Genomic DNA, 22,692 nt, shown 5'->3' with positions numbered 1-22,692 from the left:
TCTCATTTGATTTAAGAAGAGATATTTCAGTTTGTGTTTACAACATTTTAAAATACCTCTTTTGCCCCTTCTCTAGAGAACAAGCAAGCAAGAGAGAGACTATGCAAGCTGGTAGCATCACAATAATGTCAAGTTTTCTGTTTTCTGTAAGTTCTACTTTCCATTTTTATGCATCTGGGAGAGAGTGGGGGCAGGGAATGAGGGAGTTACTATCTCATATCTGCATTTTCTCAATAATGTTTTAGTGATGTTTGCTAATGTATCATTCATTAACCATCAGCCACTACAAAAAACATAATCTATCTCACAAAGTGGACATTATTATCGCATTAAATCATTTCACAATATACCTGAACGGTTCCACATGAGGGGCCTGGCCTGACTGAGCTCAAATGCCTTGGGGGCAAACTCTTCAGTAGTAATGAGATACGAGGTCTGTCTGTGATGAATATGATATTACTCGTGTCAGTGGCTGTGGACTGCACCCAGAATATTTCTTCTTACAGGTTTTTTTTTTTCCCTATTGGAAAGGAACTCAGGCAAAGCACTATTAACCCAGTAAATGAAGCTCTAAAGATCACAGAGTGTGCCCATTAGTCGACAAGATTGTGACTAATCCAATTTTTCTTGCAGGGAGCAATTCTAATGCTTCTGTAACATCTGGGGATGGGAGGGCCTGCATTACTGATGAAGCTGGATATTTTTTCTTCTACCTTTTTCTTCATTGAAGAACAATTATTGCACTTACTTATTTCACTGCTTCTTCCCCCTCCCCCACATTTTTCCCCTTACTACTTCTGCCCTCATGACCTCTTTGAAGATGGTTAAAATAATATTCCAGGCTGACAGAAGAACCAGAAAGGGTGACTGTGAATGAGGCTAAAAGAGATATGCCTTGTGTTTATTGGAGTGTGGACAGAAAATGTGCTGGTTCAATGCAGAAAAAAAAAGAATTAGGTTCCCTCAAAACAAGAAGAAAAGGGACCTAGAACACTTTGTTATCAGTCACCACTAATGGCATGCTGCCTTAAATTGTCCCAGAGTTGGAAGAGAATGTCATCTTGCTCCTACTTACTCTGGTAAAAGCATTGACGATTATTCTTTGTGTGACAGATTAAACATCAGGAACAGTAAAATCCTGATTTTCTGATTTATTTATTCCCAATTATGGAATTTTATTCTAATATAAAGTGCCACTGAGGACAGGCTGGGGCAATTTCATTTAGATATAACCTCAAAAACTGTTTTACAATAGTAAAAAATTACCAAATTCTGTTGGCTAACACATATATACTTTACAGGTTGATTTTTCTGTGTTCAGAAGCAAATCTTATGTTCGCCTGTTCAAAGATGCAAAAGATGCTAAATACCAAAAGAATTCTGTTCTTATGGGTAGGGAACAATGCAATAAATTAGAGGAAGAATGGATTAAGGCAAGTTTACTGTAACTTCATTTGCAGAGTTGCAACATGGGAAGAAGTTCAGGGACAGAAAATAAGTCAGGGAATTCTGCACCTGATTGCTTCGATCTTTGATTGAAGGAAGCTGTTGTTGTTCTCATAACTCAGCTGCAAGCCTGTGAATTTTAACAGTGGTTATATTCAGTGTTTTATGCTGAATATCTCTTGTGTATCTCCCCTGCAAAACTATTTTGTTGGGTTCCACACTTAAAATTAAAGTTTGTCCAACATTCAAAGCAGCTAAGCTAGAACTCCACTTCTCTCAACAGCTGCTATTCCGTTTTTATTATTTTATTACAGTGTCTCACAGTGCAGCTGTATCTCTGTGGAAAATATTGTCTCTTCAACATATCACAAGTAGTCCAGATTCTGGAAGCAGGAACACATTTTTCACAACATATTTCTGCTTCTAACTGAAACCAGAATCCAGAGCTGTATATGAACCAGAAAGAAAGATATAAAGTTTCACACTATAGCTTTTCTCTTTTCTAGAGTCACAGGGTGTGATGAGAATTCTGGTAACAGTCAATAACGATTCTGTTGGGGCTCACAGTTTGTTATGAAATATCTGGAGAATATCACCACGTGATTTGAGCAGAGTCCTTGAAGAGCTGGTGCTAATCAACATGAGGAGAGTCATAAAGGAAGTGAAAGACTAAGACCAGTGTTTGCTAATATTTGTAACGGTGTAAATGTAGCAAATAGAAAAGAAAGGGGCAGAAGATTTGAAGGTATTCAAATCACCTAGATGTCTGGGCCATTAAATAGAAATACATGTTAATTTAGAGAAATAGAATAAAGTTAGAGATGCAAAGAATCACAGAGAAAGTCAAAGAATCAGATGTGGGAGTACTTATTATGTGGAACAGTTGAGACAAAGGAAAGGTTCAAGGCATGAAATATTTTTGATGCTATCAGTCCAACTGAAATACTAAAACCTGGCAATGCAGATAGTGGCTTTCATCAATAGGAAATGGAGCACAAAAAGGAAATGCAACACAAAAAGGAAATGCCATTACTACCTTTAGGAAGCTGTAGTTTTAGTTTCACAGAGAACAATCATGTTTAATTTGAGGCACTATTTATCATTCAACAAGAAAGCAAACCATGAAGTCTGCAGTGAATTGTTATGCAGTTAAGAAAGAATGTACCAAAAATATGCATTTTGTCACAAATCCCCCTGTCAGGGCTTAGCCCAAGTAAATTAGATATATTTTGAACTCTTCTTTAATTAACCTGTGTAGTCTGGAAAATCTGTTTCTCTGGTTTGAGATTACAGGGAGGTTTAAGGTAGGTACTACTGAGATACATACATTATGTATAACCAATACCAGTAGATGAAGTTAGAGAATGAAACCCTCCAAGTCCACTCCAAATCAGCAACAAAACTGCTTTTGGACCCACTGAGCCAAGATTTCATAGGCAGATTCATTTTGGCATTTGTCAATGTATCCATCTAATTCTGTTGCTCTTGGACGTTCTCCAAAACAGCCAAAAGAGAACGCACCCGATGATGTCAGGGGATGATATGCAGAATCAGGATATTGCCCTGCACTTTCCAGAACAGATTGACTGGGAACTTGGCCAAATGTGTCTTACATGCCTTTCCCGACAGATGCATGCATGTAGCATTGAAAAGGAGTCTGCAAGGCAGGGAACACTTGAGACTGAAGTGATTAAGTATACAGGTGTTTGTCGGATTAAGCCTTTAAAGAGGATCTTGCCTAACAGCAATAACTGTTATGGATGTAACTCATGAATCAAATGGAATTAGTTGATGTATGATAATGTTACAGATGTATGATAATGTTACAGAAAAGAGGTACTTATTTTTGCCTTTGAAGCGATAACAAACATCATAAATTTTAATGTCAACTTTAGCTATTATTATCTCAGCAATTTAATTTTATTTAAATTGTTTCATCTTTTTTTGTTTGTTTGGATATTTGTCAAAAGCCACCTTTGACTTTTTTTGAGTAACTGAATCTGGTAAGCTGTCAGCTGGCGTGTGTGAGGCCACAGCAAAACTGCTGTTGACTTCAATGGTATCAGGTTTTCACTCACAGCTTCCAGCGTGGTTTGAACTGGCATGCAAATCCAAATTCAGCTATAAGATGACAGAAATAGGATTTTTTCAGCCTACAGATTGCTAAACTGCCTGAAGCATGCTACTTTCTTACATACATATCTATAAAAACATTTTGAGAACCTTTGTTGTGCCTGGGTAATTCCAGCAGTGGTGGAATCTGAGAATAGTCCTTGCAGAAAGTGTTTCTTACATTACATGTAATTGACAATCAAAGCCTTAAAAGCTGTTTTGGTGGTGGGTCATCAAAACTTGACCAATGGTACAATTCAATGGTTGTGAAGTGAATTTTTTCCTCTGGTGTTTTTATTATCCTACCTGATATCTGGTACCATTTTGCTGTATCAAAACCTATTGAGTTTTCTCTTAAATTTCAAGAGAACTGTTGCAGCTCACTTTAATATTGACTCCAAAGCATAATTTTATATTTCACACGTCCAAGTCTTGAAATACTTTCTTCATAGTTAAATTGGCAGCAAAATCCAGCCACTGCAGAGTCCTGAACAGAACCTAAGGGCTCACTGCACTGCTAATTATACTTAGACATTAAACTAGTAGGTATTGAATTGTACTGGTAGCAATTTTACTATTGCAGAATGCTATTTTAATGCTTCTAAGAAAGCCACAAGTATTTAGGGATAAACTGTGTCCCAGCTATTGAGGTACAGGAGTATCCCTAAAGATGGTTCTTAGGCAAACTTGGAGATGGGAATAAAAGCTGGGCAGCACTAAGGCTAAATAGCTCCATCTGCCATCATGTACCTCAACTAACATTTCTCAGGTGACATTTTAAGGGTACCCATCCTAGAAATGAAGTGCTGCATAGGCAATTGGAGATTTTCAGGCTTTTTTTGAATTGGCCTGGTAACAGTGTAGCTACACTTATTGCTACAGGTAAGTGGGTGTGCAGAATTCCTTTGCTTTGTCTTCATCAGCATTAAGTAATCTCTTTCAGAAGCTACACTTAAGAAAAAGCACAAAACTAGGATATTTCCCACTTGACTTCAGTGGGAATCTTTTATTTTCTTCCCCTAAAAAAAAAGACACACTGTATTTTGTTACCTAATATTGAAAAAGGCACTTCACTTCTGTTAGAGGCATTGGAAGTTGGTACAGGAGTCACAGGACAGCAGGTGGAAGGGAATATTTAGGAAGGGTTTTACCCAGAGTTACAGGCAAATGGCTTTTCAGATGTTATGGCCATCAGTGTAAAGCAGCAACCCACTTGTAAATGATCATAAAGGAAGAGAGAACAGGTATATAAGAGGAAAGCAGGCAAACTTACAGGATGCAGTTGTGTTAAACTAGTGGGAGCTTCATCCCTTTGTTCAGGAATAACTACAGTTCTCTCAGTGTCATCTCAAGAAATGATTGAGTGAAGTTTGTGCCTGATCCTGACAGGGCTAATGGGAAAAGAGGCAAGCATCATATTTTTAAATGATAGTACAGTAAGCGGAAGTGGATCTGCTCGTGTAGTAATGCTCTATTAATTAAGATCATCAGGATGCATTAGGAAGGAGAAGTGGAAGAGACGGAAATGTTTAAAAAAATTATTCAAGATATTATTTATGAGCTCTATTTCTAGGACTGCAGCTAGTGTGGTACCTCTCTCAAAAATAAATGATGGAGACTGATGCTGCATAATGGGACAATTTACAAATAGAAATGAAAGAAATGTTTATAATTTTGACCTTAGTGACTCCAGTAAGATTAGTCCTTTGCTGGTTTAATATTTTTTCACAGTTTGTGCTGTTAAATCAAAAGGTTATCTATAATACATCTGGCACTATTAATGCAAAGAATCAGGGGTATTCAAGAGACATTTATTCATTATTAATATAGATAATAAAGGATCATTTATGAGGTTACAGATGAGATTTTTATCATCAAAAGCTTAAAAAGGGAAATGTATTTTTGCTCTAGGACAGAGAGGAAAAAAGTCAGTAATGGGAAATATGAGTCAACATGAAACTGTCAAATTCATTCTTTTCCTGAAGACAGCCAAGACTTGATGACAATGAATGAAAAACAAAATAAAATTAAATGTTTTTGCTGTAAAACTGCTTTATTGACAGGGAGGGGCTTTCTGTGGCAGTGTGGTTTGCTCTGTTTTTTTCTCCTTTAGCATGACAGTTGCGATGTTTTTCCCTCATGCAGCTAGGCTTTCCAATGCCTTTTAAGAAGACCTAGAGTGGGAGAACATATCTGTGTCTAAAGAACTTCTGGAAGCTGTTTGAAATTGAGCTTGACAAGAAGTTCAATTGAACTTGAACTTGACAGGAAGTCACAGCTCTAAGGACCCTTCATTTTTGGGTGCAGACATCACACTCTGTGCCATAAAGTGGTACACTTGCAATTAGTTGTAGAAGGATTTGCACATGTGAAACAGGAGTAACAACAAGAGTAAAATATTGAATTTTTTGCTGTCTCGTAGTTGCTGGTATTACAGAGGTAGAACAAGCCCCTAGTGCTACTGAGGAGGCTTATGAAGCGACAGAACTTGATTCATTGAGCCAGTGGAGATTTCTTAATATCACAGGACCCATAACACTTGTGGAGACTGCCCCCTGCATTCCCAAGACTGCAGTTACCTAGTGAAGTATTGCCTGTATGAATGGCGAATGCCAGGATACTCAGAGTTAAGGCTAAAACTCTCTCCTCGTTTCACCTATCAGGCTTATCTAGGGCAGTTGCTTGAATCAGCTTCTAGGGTTCGCAGAACATTCAATTATCTTGTTTCCCATATGATCTGCAATACCCTAGGGTGCATTTGGAATTTGATGAAGTTGTTTCTGATCTGAGGGTATGGACTGACCAGTCTGCTTGAGATGACCTCAAATCCTCACTAGGAACAGCAGTAGTGGTAAAATAGAAATAGTTGCATTGAAAATTAATTTCATTACTCAGATACTGTCTTTGTGTTGTCTAGAGTTTGGGTACAATTCTGAAAACCCTCATTTGCAATCCTTTTTTCCCTTGTTTTCTTTGGCCTTTTTCATGCCAGAAAAAAAGGGTCCACATTCCCTTTGTTATTTGTGGGATCTTATAGAAATTGTTTAGCCTTTCCTCAATCGAGGAGATGAATCTTGGCAGGCATTATAGAAATGAGGAATTTGAATTATGAGATCCAAAGTGTTGTATTTTGTTTTGTTTGTTTGTTAAGTTTCTGCCTTTTTGCTCATAATCTCGTTGAAAAAAACTTCCGAGGATGTGGAAAACCAGCCCTTTTTGAAACTTGATCCAATAGAGGAAAAACCCACAGCATCATTATCTGGATGTGACAACTGGATCCACTTTCCCCTTCCTCCAAACCAAATAGGGTTTGAATATCTTAGGTTTGAAACTGTGAATAACACTTGAATATAAAATAAATACTTTATAAGCAAACAAATTAATTTTCCCTGAAGGTGGAAAAGGGAGAATAATCCCTGGATGGTCTTGAGAACTCAGACCCTTCATCACTTGTCAGAATGTGTTGCAACATGATGTATCACAGGGGGTCAATGAGAAATGGAGCAGAGCACAATGGGAATTTCCTTGTCGAACTTTCTTTCTTTTAGTTGGCATTCCAGCCTCTAACTCAAGCATGATGACAGGTAAGCCCTGACTAATCCAGCAGAGCCTTATAAATTACCTCCCCAGGTTCCATTTCAGCCTTCTATAGATATTATTGTTATCACAATGAGTTAGCAGGATTTAATTTGCACGTGTCTCACTCAGCTGCTTTCCTGAAAAGTCCACTGACCTGAGTTATTGGTCTGAGTTGCTGGAAAAGCAGCTATAGGGTGACCACTCTTCAGGCTCTTATGTGGAATTTTTAATCCTTACACAACTTGTAAAATCTTGTAAGATTGGACTTCCTTGAATATATGACACAGAACAAAAGGACTACAAACAAACATTTGGGTGCAGGACATCCCTGGTATTGCAGATGAGTTTTAACTTATGATTATCCATCAGAGTTTAGATAGAAAATGGAGCATTTTGAATAACAAGTCAATTTAGACAGTTCATTAAGTTTTATAAGTTCCTTCTCCTTTCTCACTTCATGTCTCTAACAGGAATAGACTAATATATTACAGAAAGTCATTGTTAGTCCCAGGTGCAGCAAATTCTGCCAATGAACAGCTACTTATCTAATTAAAGAAATCACCTTAGCAACATCTGTATCACTCCTGGATGCTGACAGAGACCTGTGAACATGCACTGATGACCTTCAAGCCGCAGAAGCCATGAGAGGGCATCAGAAAGACAACAAAGCAAAGCAGCTGGCAAGTTTGAGAACGAGGTGGGCTAGTGTTTTAGCTGGGCAGTTCCCTGTATTTCAGTCACAAAAGATTAAATCCTACATGACATGCAATACAGATGCTAAGGTCTTTTCTATCAAAGAAGCTTCTTAAAATTCATGAGAAGCAATCAGAAAGACTTTATACATGTAGAAAGTGAGGAGAAAGTGATTGATACATCAGGCAAATACATACCTGCCCAAGTCATTAACATGAGGGAGGGAGAAAGGATACCATGGTTCACAGAGAAAATGCAGTTTATAGAAATATCTCTGAAAGCATTCAGCTAATTAAAGGCCTGAAACAGGAAAGTATTACTCACATGAGTAGTCAAAATGGTAATCAAACCATCAGTGTAAGGACAACTCATGAGTAAAAGTTTGCTGTCAAGACCTGAATGAAGCAAATGCGTGAAAAACCTGCACTGATGATTAAATCCTGTGCTTGTTAAAATGTAATAATTCCACTGACAGGGAAGAGATTTGATTAGTGTGCTTGGACAGGAAGGCATTATTATGGAGGAATGATTTATAGTATATATAGGCACAAATTTTGCAGATTTTTTGTTCATGTTCAAACAGAATCCAAGGGGTTTTTTTTCACAAACTAAGACCATGTGTGATTAAAAGCACTCTTTGATTTTACTAAACTGGATAGGTATTTCTACTGGTTTCTAGTAAAAAAAAATACTTTTCTAGCTTGTAAATGTTGGGTTGGTGGTTGATCAATTTATTTTCCATATTAAACAAAGTTCAAAAGGACTTTGCTCTTGAGTAATTGAGACTCTGTGCAGATAGGTGGCATAAGATCTGTGTCAGAGTTACTTCTTGTGCTGTAGATCATGAGGAATAACAGTACCTGATAATTGAGTGTACATTTCATGAAAAATCAAATATAGTCCACTTAAATTACTGGGAATCTTTCTGCTGGTGTGGTAGACTTTTCTCCAAGTCAGCAGATTTACTCGATCTTCAGAGATTATTTTTCTTCTACATTTAAATGCAAATTAATAAGGATTTACTCTTTTATGGGATCACTGAGAAAAAGAATTAGAGCTTCTGTTACTGGCTTGAGAGTGCTCCCATGACTTGGGCAGCATGTCACCTTCTCAGCTAATTTAAATTTGCATGCTTCCATAGCCTTGAACACAGCTGTGATAGTTACTACCAGGTGAGGCTCAGGGGCTGCTGTATTCTTGGAAACTGGCCTCCATTACTTCTTCCAACGAGCAAGTAACTTTTTCCCAGTGCTCTCATTCCATGCCTGTTCACTAACAAGTCTAAAACTTTGTCTAGATGTCTGGGGGCCGTGGGACATTACTTGGAAGTAAAAATAATGAACATGTCCCTATAATTACCCAGGAGACTGCGTCTTGAGCACTATGTCCAGTTTTGGTCTTCCTACTACAAAAAGGACGTTGTCTTACTGACACGAGTTCAGTGGAGGGCCAATGAGATGGTTGGAGGCAGAAACACAGGATATATGAGGAGTGGCTGAGGAATTCACTAGGTGATTTCACTTGGAATGAGGCAGTTTGGGGTGAGATTTTATTGCTGTCTTCTACCATCCAAGAAAGTATAAGGATGGTTCGTAGTTAAAGAATGAAGCGCAGTGGGCCCAAGCTGCAGTAAGAAAATTTCTGTTTTGGTATTAAGAAACAAATTTTCACAAAGACAACAGTCAAATATTGGAACACATTGCCAGAGGGGCTGCACACTCTCCATCTTTGGTGATATTCCAAACTTGCCAGGCCAAGTCTCTGAGCACCTAGTTTGACCTGCTTTGTGCTGGGCTTAAACCATTTTATCACATAGGTTCTTTCCAGTCTAAATTATTCTGTGGTTCTGTGTAGGTCTTTTTAATCTCACAAGCAGAGATTTGTTACAGCTGAAACACCACTTCCATATATTATCATGCATTAGAAGAACATCATATGTTCATGTCTGGGTTTTCACTAGATTCAAGTTCTGTTTGTGCAGAATGAAAATTATAACCATAGATAGGTTTGTTCACTCCACCTTCCAATACAACAGCTATTGGGATGTTAAAGGAATAGGAGCAAATTCAAAGCAAAGGAAAGAGGGGTTTTCACAGCAATTCTTTCTGTAGTGTGGAGGTTTGAGGTTTCCATGGAGTCCAGCATTGGACAAGTTCATCAAGGAGAAATCTGGTGATGATTTCATAAACAGAAACTACCTCTGCTCTGGAAGTCCCAGAGCTGCAAATTTTCAGAAAATTGAAGTATATTCAAGGCTACTATTGTTTCATACTTTATTCTAATACTTTTCCTTATGCATCTACTATTTATCGCCGTCAGAAAAATAGTATTAGATTAGATGATCTTTTGATCTGACTTAATATAGCTGTTCTTTTGGTCTTTTCTGCTTTTCTGGTATGTTGAGATTATTTTTTTCTTCTCCCCTGGAGCTCTTGGCTAAAGAATGCCCAGCCCTCTGGGAGCAGTGCACGTGCACCTTGCTCATTGCATGGGGCTGCTTAATGCAGTCAGGCTCTTCAGAGACTTCAGCTGTCAAAATCTTTCCAATTCTTGACAGCAGACTTCACAGAGGGTTTATAGAGATTTGAGATTTGATCAAATTTGTGCTAAAGGCGTATATCTAGTATGTTCTTCCCACTTTCCAACTTTTGCACTAGAGCATAAAATGTGGGGCATATAATCAACGAATAACTGTGATATTCTTTTATTAGAATCAGAAAACCACATATTCTCTCAAAAAATATTTAGCCCTTTTTGCTTTAAAACTATTAGTGAGACACAGATTCTTGCCCTGAAAAATTATTTCAGTACAATTACTTAATTAATTAATTGAAAAAAGGTGATGAGCAAATGAAAAATAAGGTCTCATACTGGAAGGTGTTGGACAGGTTTAATATCATATGTCACATATACCAATACTTTGAGTTATGCTGGTTTATAAACCATACAAGTTACTCTGGACTTTCAGGGCTCACAGTCTGTAGAATCCCATTTAGTTTAGCAAGCAAGATGCAGAACTGGGGTGAAGAAGCTGCAGAAGGAAAACAAAATAAAATAAGAACAGGTTTATAAGCTTGTGCTGTTTATGACTGTCCAATACCTTGAATCATGTTCGGGTTCAGATTCATCAGGTAGAGTTACAGAGAGATACTCCCATGTTAGTTCTGTGTAATAATTTCCTGGGAGCTGGGTTGAGGGAAAGAGAGGAGACTTCATGAACACTCTGAAGCCATTTTTGGAGACCACATGCTGTTGAGAGATTGGACACTTTGCAGGCTACCCAGAGGCAGCAAACACAAACCAACTTTGCTGTGCAGAATCCCTGGTCTGGTCAGCCAGCCCACAACCCACGGGTTCACAGCCCCCCAGACTGCTGACCAGGCAACAGGAGGTGGAGCAACAGAGGAGTGATGCAGGTATGACAGCCACACTACATGACACAGTGTCACTGGGAATCAGACTTTGTCACAGCTGCAGAGTGTGAAACTTCTTACTGCTCACACGCTTCAGTGGACTCCTGTAGTTTAGGGTTAAGTTCCTGTCTCTTTGAGAGGGATTCTGTGTTTATAGCATACAATAATGCTAGTAATAAATTTCTCCTAGTCCTCCTCTTTGCAGTGCCAGCCTAATATTTGGTGGGAACTATTTCTTAATTGGTATTAATGTAGTGTAGATCCCATTAGGATTATGATTTGATGTGAGGCCAGAAATGCAAGTAAACTAGTAACTACATGATGCAAGTAATATTTTCTGGGTAGCTGAGAAGAAGGCAAATAAAGTATCCATATCTGATGTAATTTATTCAAACATTTTTCACTGGGAAATATGTTTTGATATGCAGTCACTGTGGCCTAATCTAGCCTGTTTCTTGTGAAATGCTGCTAAAACAAACGATGGTTGGATCAGGTTCATGTAGGCAAACAGGTTGCAGAACCCAGCACAGTTATAAACTCTTTACAACAGAAAAGAATATCAGCTGTGTGGAGAAAAAAAAAAGATCTTATTTTAATTTTGTGGTTTTTTTTGGTTCTGATAACAGATAAAACAAAAAAAAAGAACTTGTTTTGTAAAATACCGTAGTGCCCTACTGAGGTATATACAAAATTAAGGGAAAACCAGTCATTCAGTTAGTTCAGTTCTCTTTTCCTTCTACCTCTGGATCCCAGTTTCCAATTTCAAAGGAGCTCATTTTGGTCCACGAACCAAATAGAATTTGGACATGATACCACTTTGGAATAAGCCTTTGTGACAAAGAGGGATTCAAAGCTCAGTGAAGTGAGAAGTATATTAGAACTGGTATATCCAACATGTCCATGTGCATTCCTGAGATATATATCTATATATTTTTTATTATTAATACTAATAAAGGCAGGGCACGGGTGCAGCAGGCCTTAGTTTCTGTCTTTGGGGACTTTCATCTTTAATATAGTCTCTTAAAAATACATGCATTGCTACATTTTTCATTACCCTTAATTTTTTCATCAATCACGTTAATTTATACAGGGGGCACTTAATAATAGCTAATTAACACTTATGACTTTTTAAATTAAAAGACCTTTGGAGAGATTACTGCTGATTGCGAAAAGGTTTTTGTTTCTCCCATTAAAAAGAGAAAGAGAGAGAGACTGAAGATGTGGCTCGGGCATATGAGGGGAACTTCTCTCTTGCTTCACTGATCACACAACAAATGAAAACAGCAAAGGCCTGTGCAAAGGAAATACTGCTATTAGGAAATAGCAGTAATAGGAAATACTGCTAAAGGAAATACTATTATTATTTATTTTAACTGATTATTAAGCAGCATATATATTATTCAGAGTGACCTTTAAATAGCTGAAAATTAAATTATAATTTACTGGGGAGATATCTAAACCCATGTAGCTATTTTTACCAAAAAAACCCCATGATGTCATACAATGTCCTGAAAATATATTTTTTTTATTACCAAATGAAGTGAAGAGAGAAAAAGCATTAAATTTTGACAGTGAGAAGGCTCTCGTGGATTGAAATAATATTTTTAATAGCCCCCCTGTTATTACAGTGAGAAATAGCCCATGTTTAGTTTTTGACTGCAATCACTTTTGGATATATCAGGGAGCTGTTGGGATTCAAACCACTTTCCTTCTCTAGTAACGACATTATGATTCCTTCTTTTTAATAAACAAATGTGTTGCTCAAAATTGAGTCTATGTGCTAAACACTTCCAGTGTTCTCCAAGTCTCAATGATCTGGCCAGAAAACTTTCTTTTAAAGCATCAGTGAGGACTTTTTGTTCTTTTCTGTGGTTGCTATTGTCACTGTTATAATAACTATTACTATAATAATACTGATATTTTAAGATGGTGAAGGTGATGATGATGCTGCTGCTGATAATGATTATATCCCACCAATAGGTGTCTCCATTCCCTGACAGAGCCCACAGAAACACTCAGTATCTGTAACATCTGTAAGATCCTACCTCACTCTGGTGACGAGAGGAGGGAATCCAGTCTAGAAGGACAATATTCTATCCCTGAGGTAACCTCTGACCACCTCCCTTACAATGGCCTCCCTTCAGCTGCCCAGGGCCTGAGGGAAGGCTGTCTGACACACCCAGTGCTTCCTCCCAGATTCACCCAAGGTCATGAAGCTTTTACTCTACAGGTGAGCATATCTGGCTCATATCAGTAGCAAATACTGCTTTATGAATATCTTTTCTAGACAAGATGAAGGCAGGCTCATGCAGTATAAAAAGACCAACATCATCCCTGCTTGGGAGCCGCTCATTCTTTTTTAGGCACATAGCAAAATGTGCCACCTTGGTGATGGCAGCATTCTGTAGGCCACATCTCACAGTAGGGCCTGTGTTTCACACGGCCTCCCTATCATGAATTTAAATCACATAGGACAGTTTGCTGCTGCACGTCAGACTCAATAAACATTGAAGCCAATTGAAGTGAGCTCAGTTGCTCCTTGTAAGGCTTCCCCTCCAGATCCTTCACCATCTTTGTAGCCCTCCTTTGGACCCTCTTAATAGCTTTACATCCTTTTATACTGTGGCACCCAAAACTGCCCCCAGCACTCGAGGTGAGGCCGCCCCAGTGCAGAGCAGAGCGGGACAATCCCCTCCCTTGCCTGGCTGGCGATGCTGTGCCTGATGCCCCCCAGGACACGGCTGCCCCTCCTGGCTGCCAGGGCACTGCTGGCTCATGTTCCACTTGCCATCAACCAGAACCCCCAGGTCCCTTTCCATGGGGCTGCTCTCCAGCCTCTCATTCCCCAGTCTGTCCGTACACCCAGGGTTGTCCTGTCCCAGGTGCAGAATCCGTCACCTTCCCTTGTTGAATTTCATACAGCTGGTGATTGCCCATCTCTAATTTGTTGAGGTGTCTTTGCAGGATCTCTCTGCCCTTGAGGAAGTTGACAGTTCCTCCAATTTAGTGTTATCTGCAAACTTACTTAGTATTTCTTCAAGTCCCACATCCAAGTTGTTTATGAAGACATGGAAGAGCACAGGATGGAGCCCTGCAGAACCCCTCTAGGGATTGTGCTACACAAGGTGATGTCTCAGCTCTCTCACAGCTCCAAACTGGAGAAAGAAGCCAGCCAACAGGAGTGCCAATTCAGAACACTGCATGCCTGTTCTCCCCTTTCAGTCAAGATTTTCTGCAGTAAAGGAATACTGAGTCACCAAAAAAACTATGGGAAAATTGCTCTCAGATGCCAAGACAGTCTTAGAACTGGGGCAGCAGGAATCAGCAGCAGTGTTACCAAAGGCAACATGTACCCCCCTAGCTGAGTGATGAGACTTGAAGTGCAGTGAGGGATTTGCTCACTTCTCATCTGAGGAAGGAGGCCAGCCTGTATCAGGAATCAAAGCAGTGTAACAGGAGAAACTTCTGCGATTGGGTAGCAAGGCAGTGCAGCATGGCTCTGAAACTGTCTAACATCTCGATGAACTGGAGCAGAATTTACATATAAATGATGTCAAACAGACATATTCTCTGTAATGCTTTGCAAGTAACCACCTCAGTATTATTCATTTTGATATCATTCCATGCTGTGAAAACATGCATGAGCCAGAAGAGTTTTACTGTGTTCTACAGGCTAGAAAAAACAATTATAAATAAAACCAAAAAGCAAATAGTCATTATTATATATTGGCAATTTACTTGATAATGGCCCACATAGTTACAACCAGCATCCCTTATGTCAGAATTTCATGCTACAAGTGCTCTCACTGGCTAAAAATAGAACTGCTGTGGTATACTGTGTTGAATTACCAAGTAACTGAATAATAATAATTTATAAAGAATTTGAAAAAACTAAGCTTCAATTTACAATGATTTGCAATTGAACACTGAAATTTTTAAATCTTTCAGAGTCTTTAATCCACATTTCCAGAAGGTTCCTGATTTTTTCTCTCCCTACAAACAGACAAACATTTTTGCATCATTATCAGTAACCGCACCAGTGATTCATACTTACTTTACTCTCTCAGAAAGCCTCAAATGCTCTGCAGATTGAAGTGTATGAAATTCTGATCCTGCATATAACAACAGGCAGTGGAACATTATCTGTAAAGATCAGGAAGAGGGACATATGTTTAATCTCTTGATTTTCTGCTGAGAGAAAGGTTATAGCAATACTTAACACTACTTGAGACAACAAAAATGCAAGGGAAGATGGAATTCACGGTAATTGGTAGCGTGCTCTCAGAGAATGGATTTTTTTCCCCATACACTCTTTATAAGTAAAGAGCAAAATCACTTTACCAGCTAATTCATCTCTCTACTTAGCTGTTCAACAATTTAAAATCATCATCCATTGTCTTTTATATGACAGCAATAGACATGGTGAAACCTCTGGTGGATTTCATTAAGTCTTTGGCAAGTCTTCCCTATTTGGGATTAAATCTCTTTGTCGCTTTTTGGGAAATGGGTGGACATTTAAGGTTTATAGTGAGTAGACAGTTAAGCTTCAGGGCCTTAAACTACATGTATGGCTCAAAGTGGAGTTTCTCAGAAGGCTTGGCTGTTTTCCCCGGAGATTTAACATCTGTTTGATCTCTACTGGAAAGTTACCCACTGTGAGATCCCCTTAACTGAAGATGTCCCCAGCATTTATATGCTGCTTCTGGGACTTTGTGAACTGCCTCGTCCCCAGGAAGCACTGCTATCATGGCAGTGCATAAATCAGAACTGGATCTTTGATGTAAATGGGGCTGAATCCATTAATTGCTTTAAGAGTCTTTGTGATTTGCATTGTCCCAGAGGACATGCAGTTCTAGTGATTCAAAGATCATACCACACTTTGATGTTGCCAGGGCTGGATTCATTACTGCCTGAAATTGTAAGAACAAAGCTTTACATGGACACTGGAAATTAGCTGGGAGCCAATGCAAGGATGGGATCCATGTTATTTCCTTCTGCAGGCTTAATAAGCCTTGGAAGACCCCAGCACTTCCTTGCTACACAGGAGGTTAGTTTCTCTTCTGGATTGCTGTCAGCCTGGTTTGCGAAGTTTTGGGCTAACAGCCTGTGCATGAGTCTGCCTTACTGCACACATGAGGTAGTCTCTCTGAACATCTTTTAATTGTAAAAGTCACCTTTCAGCTCTGTGCTTAAAGTCTTCAAAAGCTGTAAAGATATCTTTGCTCATGGATAGGTCCTTGAACTCCAGAGCTCAGGTCCCATTGTTCAGAAATTGTAATCGTACTTCAGAGCCCAAAGTTGTAGTGTATGTGCAAATTTTAGTCTAGCTCTGTGGGCCAGAAAGACAAGTCTATTACTTTCCCAGAATGAAGTTAATTCATTATACTGTGTAGAAAGCTAACACACATGTAAGAAAGAATTCAGATTCATTTTGTAGCCTGCACAGAAATAATTTTAAAATATACACATTGAATGGATAAATGGGCAACAAAATAACAGTAATGAAATCAATAATAATAACAGTAATTAGCAATTCCTTTCCATTTTCTAGACCAAGCAAGGAAGAGTTAAAACAGTTTGTACCAATTATTGACTACAAGATCTGCAAATGATTGCATAAAATTTCCAAAATATGCCTGCAAGCTTCTATTATTGATGTTGTGCCCCAGGACATGCACATATGGATTTAATTGTCTAAAGCGTTTTATTAATTAAATTGCTATGATTTACCTCTCCCATGTTAGCATTTACAGTTTATGAAACAGCTCGTAATTAGGAAATGACTATACTGATGTTGCTTGTTTACTTTGCAAGCAATATATAATAGTGCCACATTCCTCTTTTTAAACCCACTCTCCCAGGCTACCTTTTTTTTCTAGCCCGATTAATAGGCAACTGCTGCTGGTGCGTTAAATTGCTTTTTGGATATGCCAGGGCTACTGCTGCTGTTGGAGTGCACAGCAGCATCCTTCTTCCCAGACTGGAAGCTTCATCCAGAGCTCAACGGAGTTAAGGGACCTCTTCCATTGGTGTGTTTTGGATCTGACCCAACAAGCAAAAATTAGTCATTTTTTTTTTCCCTAAATAGAGTATCATGTTGATTGTGGAACATCCAGAATACTCTAACCAGACACATACCACTTTATTCTCAAAGACAAGGTTTTGTGTTTTCTTTACTGACTCTCAGAAAGATTTTCTAAAATGCTTATGAATAGATGCCCTGAAGTCGCACAATTGAATTTATCCAAATGAAAGATAGGCTGTAAGTTTAATGTGGAAGTGTATTTGCAAATGACTAGATCAAAGATGCATCAAAAGGTTACTTAGCTGATGAAACAGATAATCTGTCTCTGTCTGAAAGTTAGTATTACTAAATCTATAATTTAATTCTACAGTCTCAAATTATGTACATTTTTTTACTTATTTGGAGAATGCAGACACTATATAAATGGCCCATATGTATATATGGAAGAAGAGGGAGAGGAATGGAGTGTTATTACAGCAGGCAGTTGGACTTGATGATTGTTGTGGGTCCCTTCCAAATGAAATTTCTATTTTATTATAGTCTAGTCTAGTCTATGTTGTAAGAACAGAATGGAAGAGAGTAAAACTTGCCACAAAAAGTCACTTGCTAGCTTATATAAATATTCCTACTCTGTATTCATTCTCCTACTCTTCACACTGGGATAAGATCTGACATAGGCATGGCCTCTTGCACCCCCATAAATTCCAAAAGCCTTTACGATCCTTGCTGATGCCAAACAACTCAGTACTCTGCTCTCACCTACTGAGTTCAGGGATAGTAGGGACAGGCACAAAGCAATTGATGGCATTAATTCAACTTAAATGTGTGCTGGCTCATTTGTGATGCAAGCTAAAACCTACCTGCACCTTTGGTTGAAAGTTGCATTTAAAATCAGATATTTTGCAAAGGAAAAATGATATGAGGGATAAGAACAAACAGGACTTGAGATGTTCACATAAAAACTGGTGCTTTCCTCTGAAAGGGAATTTAATCCTTCATATGAAACAAAAGTCTTGCTCTTCTTAAGACTTCATGTTATTAGTCTAGCAGTGCCGTGGATATCTGGGTAGTGTCACATCTTGGATTCCCCTGCCAATGAAGTGCTTAATAGAGGCCTTTCACCAGACACCAGAGGAAAAAGTGATCTTTCAACTAGCTACTGTCATTGTTCTTAGCAGACTTGGACTGTTTTAGTGGTTTTGGTAAAACATGAGGTTCCCTCAGAAATTATTGCTGCCCCTGTGGCTTACTGAGCATTTGGTGTGTAGTGAGTTATATTTCAAAGTGGTAAACTAATAGAGGAGCTCTCTACACGTAAAAGTTCTTTTGTGAGAGATCATTAAATGGGATTTACTGACACTGTTGTCTTGACTTTGATTCTCTTTGATGAATGAGGTCATGTTAATCTTCAGTTGGGCTGATAAGTTAGTTTCTTCCTCCTTCTTTGCTATCTGTGTAATAGGAATGGAAAATTTCTGTGATCAAGTAATGCACTAGAAGAGAGTTAAAATCAGATAAAAAGGGAGCTTTCATGTGGAGTCTTATATAATGTCCCTCATTTAATGTCTCAAAATGTTCATCAAAGCAGTTTTGCTTAGTCCTATGAAGCCTGCTAAGAAGGCAACACCTTTGAAAACCAGATCCTCATTGTAGATACAAAAAACCTAAGAATGTTGACCAAAATACCACTATTCCCTCAGGGGCAGACTCTCATGTGACACAAATATTCCTTATTCCAGGCCAAGTTTTTCAAATATTAATGAATTAGTCTCATGCTGGTTTACTACTGTAAGTACACTGGTAGTCTTATTGGTACATCCACAGTTATGGAAATAAAGAGTAATTTCATAGGAGTCAGGATATATCCTCCTGCATAAAACCGGTGGCAGAAAAATAAAAATCGAATCTTTTTCTGCTGTTTCCAAAGTTGCCATGGACCAAGGATATAGACATGACTTATCTATCCTTAGGAAATGTAACAGGGTGGTTATTATCCTACACTTGCAGAAGAACCCAAGCCACACTGATCCAGTGTTATCTGGTCAGACCCTCATTCCTCTTTGATTGATGGAGAGTGGCAGGAAGGTGATTTAGAGGAGAAGCCTGATCTGGGTCTAGGTTATTGCTGTAGAGCCCAGGAAAACTCTCCTGTGTACAGGAACTGGGTACAGGCCGTGCTCTGTGTCAGCTCTTCACTCCATGTGAAAATCAGCTGTGCATATCTACTTGGTGCTCTGGTTTTCCTGAGGGTAAACATATGAATGAAAGCCAAAGAGTCCCATCACATCTCACAGGGGTCTTTACCCATAGCTACTGCTGCCTCTTGGAGGAATCTCTCTTTTCCCATCCACTACTGAGAAAGCCTAGAAAGATATACTGGAAAGCTCAACTTCCTGCTCTTGGGGTGGCAAAGTTTGCTTTCCCCACAGCTGGGAAGCTTTGGGTGGACCGTGCCTAAATCATGTCACAGGCTGTTCCCTTTGTGAATGCTAATGCACCTCCTTCGCAGTCACATACATGCTTCAGGCACCTCACACCTTCACAAGGTGATTTCATTAGGATTCCAATTAAAAGCCTGCGAAGAAATATCTCTGTTGCTCTTTTCCCTGTAAATATTGTAACTTTGGTTTGCCACTGGAATTTCAAAGCCTGTATCTGTGCAATTAAAGTACCAATTAACTGCTTTTCAGTTTCATTTTCTCATTCAGTTCTGGGTAAACTCCCTTACTATAGCTAATAATAATAAAAATGAACTAATCAGAAAAAAAAGAAGAAATGCATGAAATCCTCAAAGATATGATCTAACCTTTATGGGACTCAGAAAACCACTTAGCACCAGCACTTGTTATAATGTTTAGCTCCATGAGGGCAGCAGCGGTATACCTACCAGCGTAATGTTTTTGCCTCTTTATAATATTAATTGATTGAATTTAAAATGGCAACATCAGTGTCAGCATGACATCTTCAAATCCCTACCACGATTTTCAGTGTGTGTACAGAGCATTTCTGGCTGGAGCAGCATGTGGACAGCCTCCGGCTGGTGCAGAGCTCTGCTTGAGCTCTGTGCTTGGCTGCTGGAAGCCCTGAAGTGTTTTCCCCTTATAGAACAACTCACCTTTGCTATAATGGACAATGTAGCAAGCCACAAGTGCTGGATATGGGTAATGCTGCTGTGCACTCCTGCACCCTGTTGAAGCTGTTTGCTTCTAAACTAAAATTGACACAGGAAAATTAATCTAGTACATGCAAAAAGAAGACTGTTTTTAAAGGCATGCATACATATCTTGCCCCCAAACAATTTTTTTCAACAATAAAATGTCATTCCTAACTGAGGGCTTGGTACAAAGCCCAAGAAAATCAAGGAGAGTAGTTTCTGCTTATTTCTTTTGGTTATGGATAAAGTCTTTCAAGCAGATATTTTTTTCTCTCATCCATATCTCATGTAAGTGATGTGTAGAATCCCTGATGCAAAAAAATTGTGCTTTGTAGGAAATAAGGAGCAGGAGTTTTTCCTTGTCTTGTCACATCCAAATATACCTGAAGCTGTGAAGAACTGCATATTACTGTGGCCATAAATGTAAAAAGATCTCATATGCAGGACCAGATGTTCAGAAATTCTCAGTTTGCACAGAAGGACCAAACTATGTAGCCAGAGCTGTGAGACCAGTCCTTGGATGACATCAGTTGCAGCAGTCCTCTGGTGGCCTTAGGGCAGGATATGATGGCTGTGGATCCATCCCATGGCTTCTAGTGGCCATCACCACATTAGTCCATATTGACTATGGTCTCTTTTCTAAGCCACAGATAAAGGTTGTCATTTCAGGTGCCCAGAAACAGAAGCTAAGCCCTTTTTTTTGCGCCTTCACTTGAAAATTTAGCCTCATATATGCCTCTGCCAAGTAGCTGTGAATAAATGCTACATTAACAGGGAGATTCCAGAAGAAGTGGAACCCACACTTGGCACCCAGGAAAAGATAAATCTATGTCATTTTCCTCTTCCATTTTATCTCTTGCGACAATATTCATTGGCCCCAAGTGACACATTTTATGATGGCCTTTTTTTATTAAGCACTAAGAAAAACCTGTATTTCTCCAGAGCACTAAGGGGCCACCAGTGTGAATCTGTCATTAACATGCTAAAGAGTTCTGCTCCAAGAATAGTGTGACCTGTTCGTTTGTATGTTAATAGAGCTTGTGTCTAGAAAGATTGGAAGGCAGTCTTCCACCAGGCACAGGCTGCTCCTGAGAACAATGGACAGGGCTGCTGTGTAACAACAACAACAACAACAACAACAACAATAATAATAATATAATCAGTACCTTTCCCCTTCTATAGCACCTTTCATCCAATCCACTCCAAGCACCCTGAAAATTAATTAGGCCTGACAGCAATTCTGGTACATGGCATTCCCAAAAATCTGTTGTGGGATCTGAGAGACTGTAGATGGGAAAAGAGATTTGCCCTGAACTCCAAGGGAAGTTAATGGGAGAGCTGTGGACAGAAGCTGGAGTCCTGATTCATACTTCCCTGAAGTCAGACTATAAGGCAACTTTGTCTATACAGTGCAAAGAACACAGTGAGTTTAGAAGACAGAGAAAGAAATCTCTCAGAAATAAAATATCCTTATCAGTTATTAATTTTCAGTCTGGGGTCCTGAAATCAGCTTCTGTATAAACACATAAATAAAAGTGCCCTGCTTTTCAGTGACACTGAGCATACACAGCTAGATCTCAGTTTAAGTCTAGACATCTCAGTATGAATTTAAGTATCTTGTTGAAAGCATCTGGGATTCAAACTGGTGGCAATTTGGCATCATAGGTAATGGAAACTGAATATTTTCTTGATGTACAATTGATCTGTCCGTTTGCATTGTGGTTAAGGTGTAACATGTCTGTGTTAGAGTAATAGAACCATCTCACAGGACCAGGTTATGCTGCAAAGATATTCAGCTGACAGGGAGATAGAGTGATGAGAGCTCCAAGTCCCGTGCAGCTCCAGTAGCATCACCTGGGGGCAGGAGAGACAAAAGTCTGTGGAAGCACTGGGAAGTTTTCCTCATACCCACCCAGAAACCCCAATCCTTCTATAAGCACAAATTCAGCTCCATTTTGTGTGGTTACATCTCTCCTGTATCTTACCCCTTACAGGGATATACAAGTGAACTCCTATCAGCAATATTAAATACTTTTGAAATAAACTCAAAAGACTCACTGCAGAGAATGGAAAAGGTTGTCTCTGCTTCTTACCCCAGTCTCCTTGTCATGTAGATAGAATTAAGGGGAAGGATCAAATCAATTGCTCTTCCTCACTGGGTCCAGATTTAAAAATACACCTCCTCAGGAAAGCTGTGAATTGCACATTCCCAGCTCGCTACTTGCGCTAGGCAGTTTTTCGTATCACACAAAAGTGTAAATGGGCTGAAT

The 22,692-nt window shown here is 39.0% G+C and overlaps 1 protein-coding gene and 1 long non-coding RNA gene across 6 annotated transcripts in view; one reads left to right on the top strand and one right to left on the bottom strand.

The window, feature by feature from the left end:
- The first annotated feature begins 7,722 nt into the window (after positions 1-7,722).
- Positions 7,723-15,287, top strand: LOC138106842 (uncharacterized). 2 transcript variants are annotated; one of them, XR_011149150.1, is made up of 3 exons: positions 7,723-7,834; positions 13,224-13,347; positions 14,208-15,287. It is a non-coding gene; the product is annotated as an uncharacterized lncRNA (long non-coding RNA). The 2 variants fall into 2 exon arrangements; XR_011149149.1 differs by having other exon boundaries at positions 13,224-13,473.
- The window catches only part of SLC35B3 (solute carrier family 35 member B3), a 47,324-nt gene continuing 35,239 nt past the window's right edge, over positions 10,608-22,692 (bottom strand). The window contains exons 7-8 of one of the 4 annotated variants that reach the window (XM_069008141.1): positions 15,298-15,386; positions 10,608-10,861 (exon numbers count right to left, since the gene is read on the bottom strand). In XM_069008141.1, coding sequence (XP_068864242.1) covers positions 10,828-10,861; positions 15,298-15,386 — 123 coding nt within the window. In that variant the 3' untranslated portion in view covers positions 10,608-10,827. The other 3 variants (XR_011149148.1, XM_069008140.1, XM_069008138.1) reach the window with 3 other exon arrangements.

This window comes from Aphelocoma coerulescens, chromosome 2 (genome assembly GCF_041296385.1).
Source record: "Aphelocoma coerulescens isolate FSJ_1873_10779 chromosome 2, UR_Acoe_1.0, whole genome shotgun sequence".
In the NCBI taxonomy this organism is placed as follows: Eukaryota; Metazoa; Chordata; class Aves; order Passeriformes; family Corvidae; genus Aphelocoma; species Aphelocoma coerulescens.
This window is presented reverse-complemented; position numbering and strand designations above follow the sequence as displayed.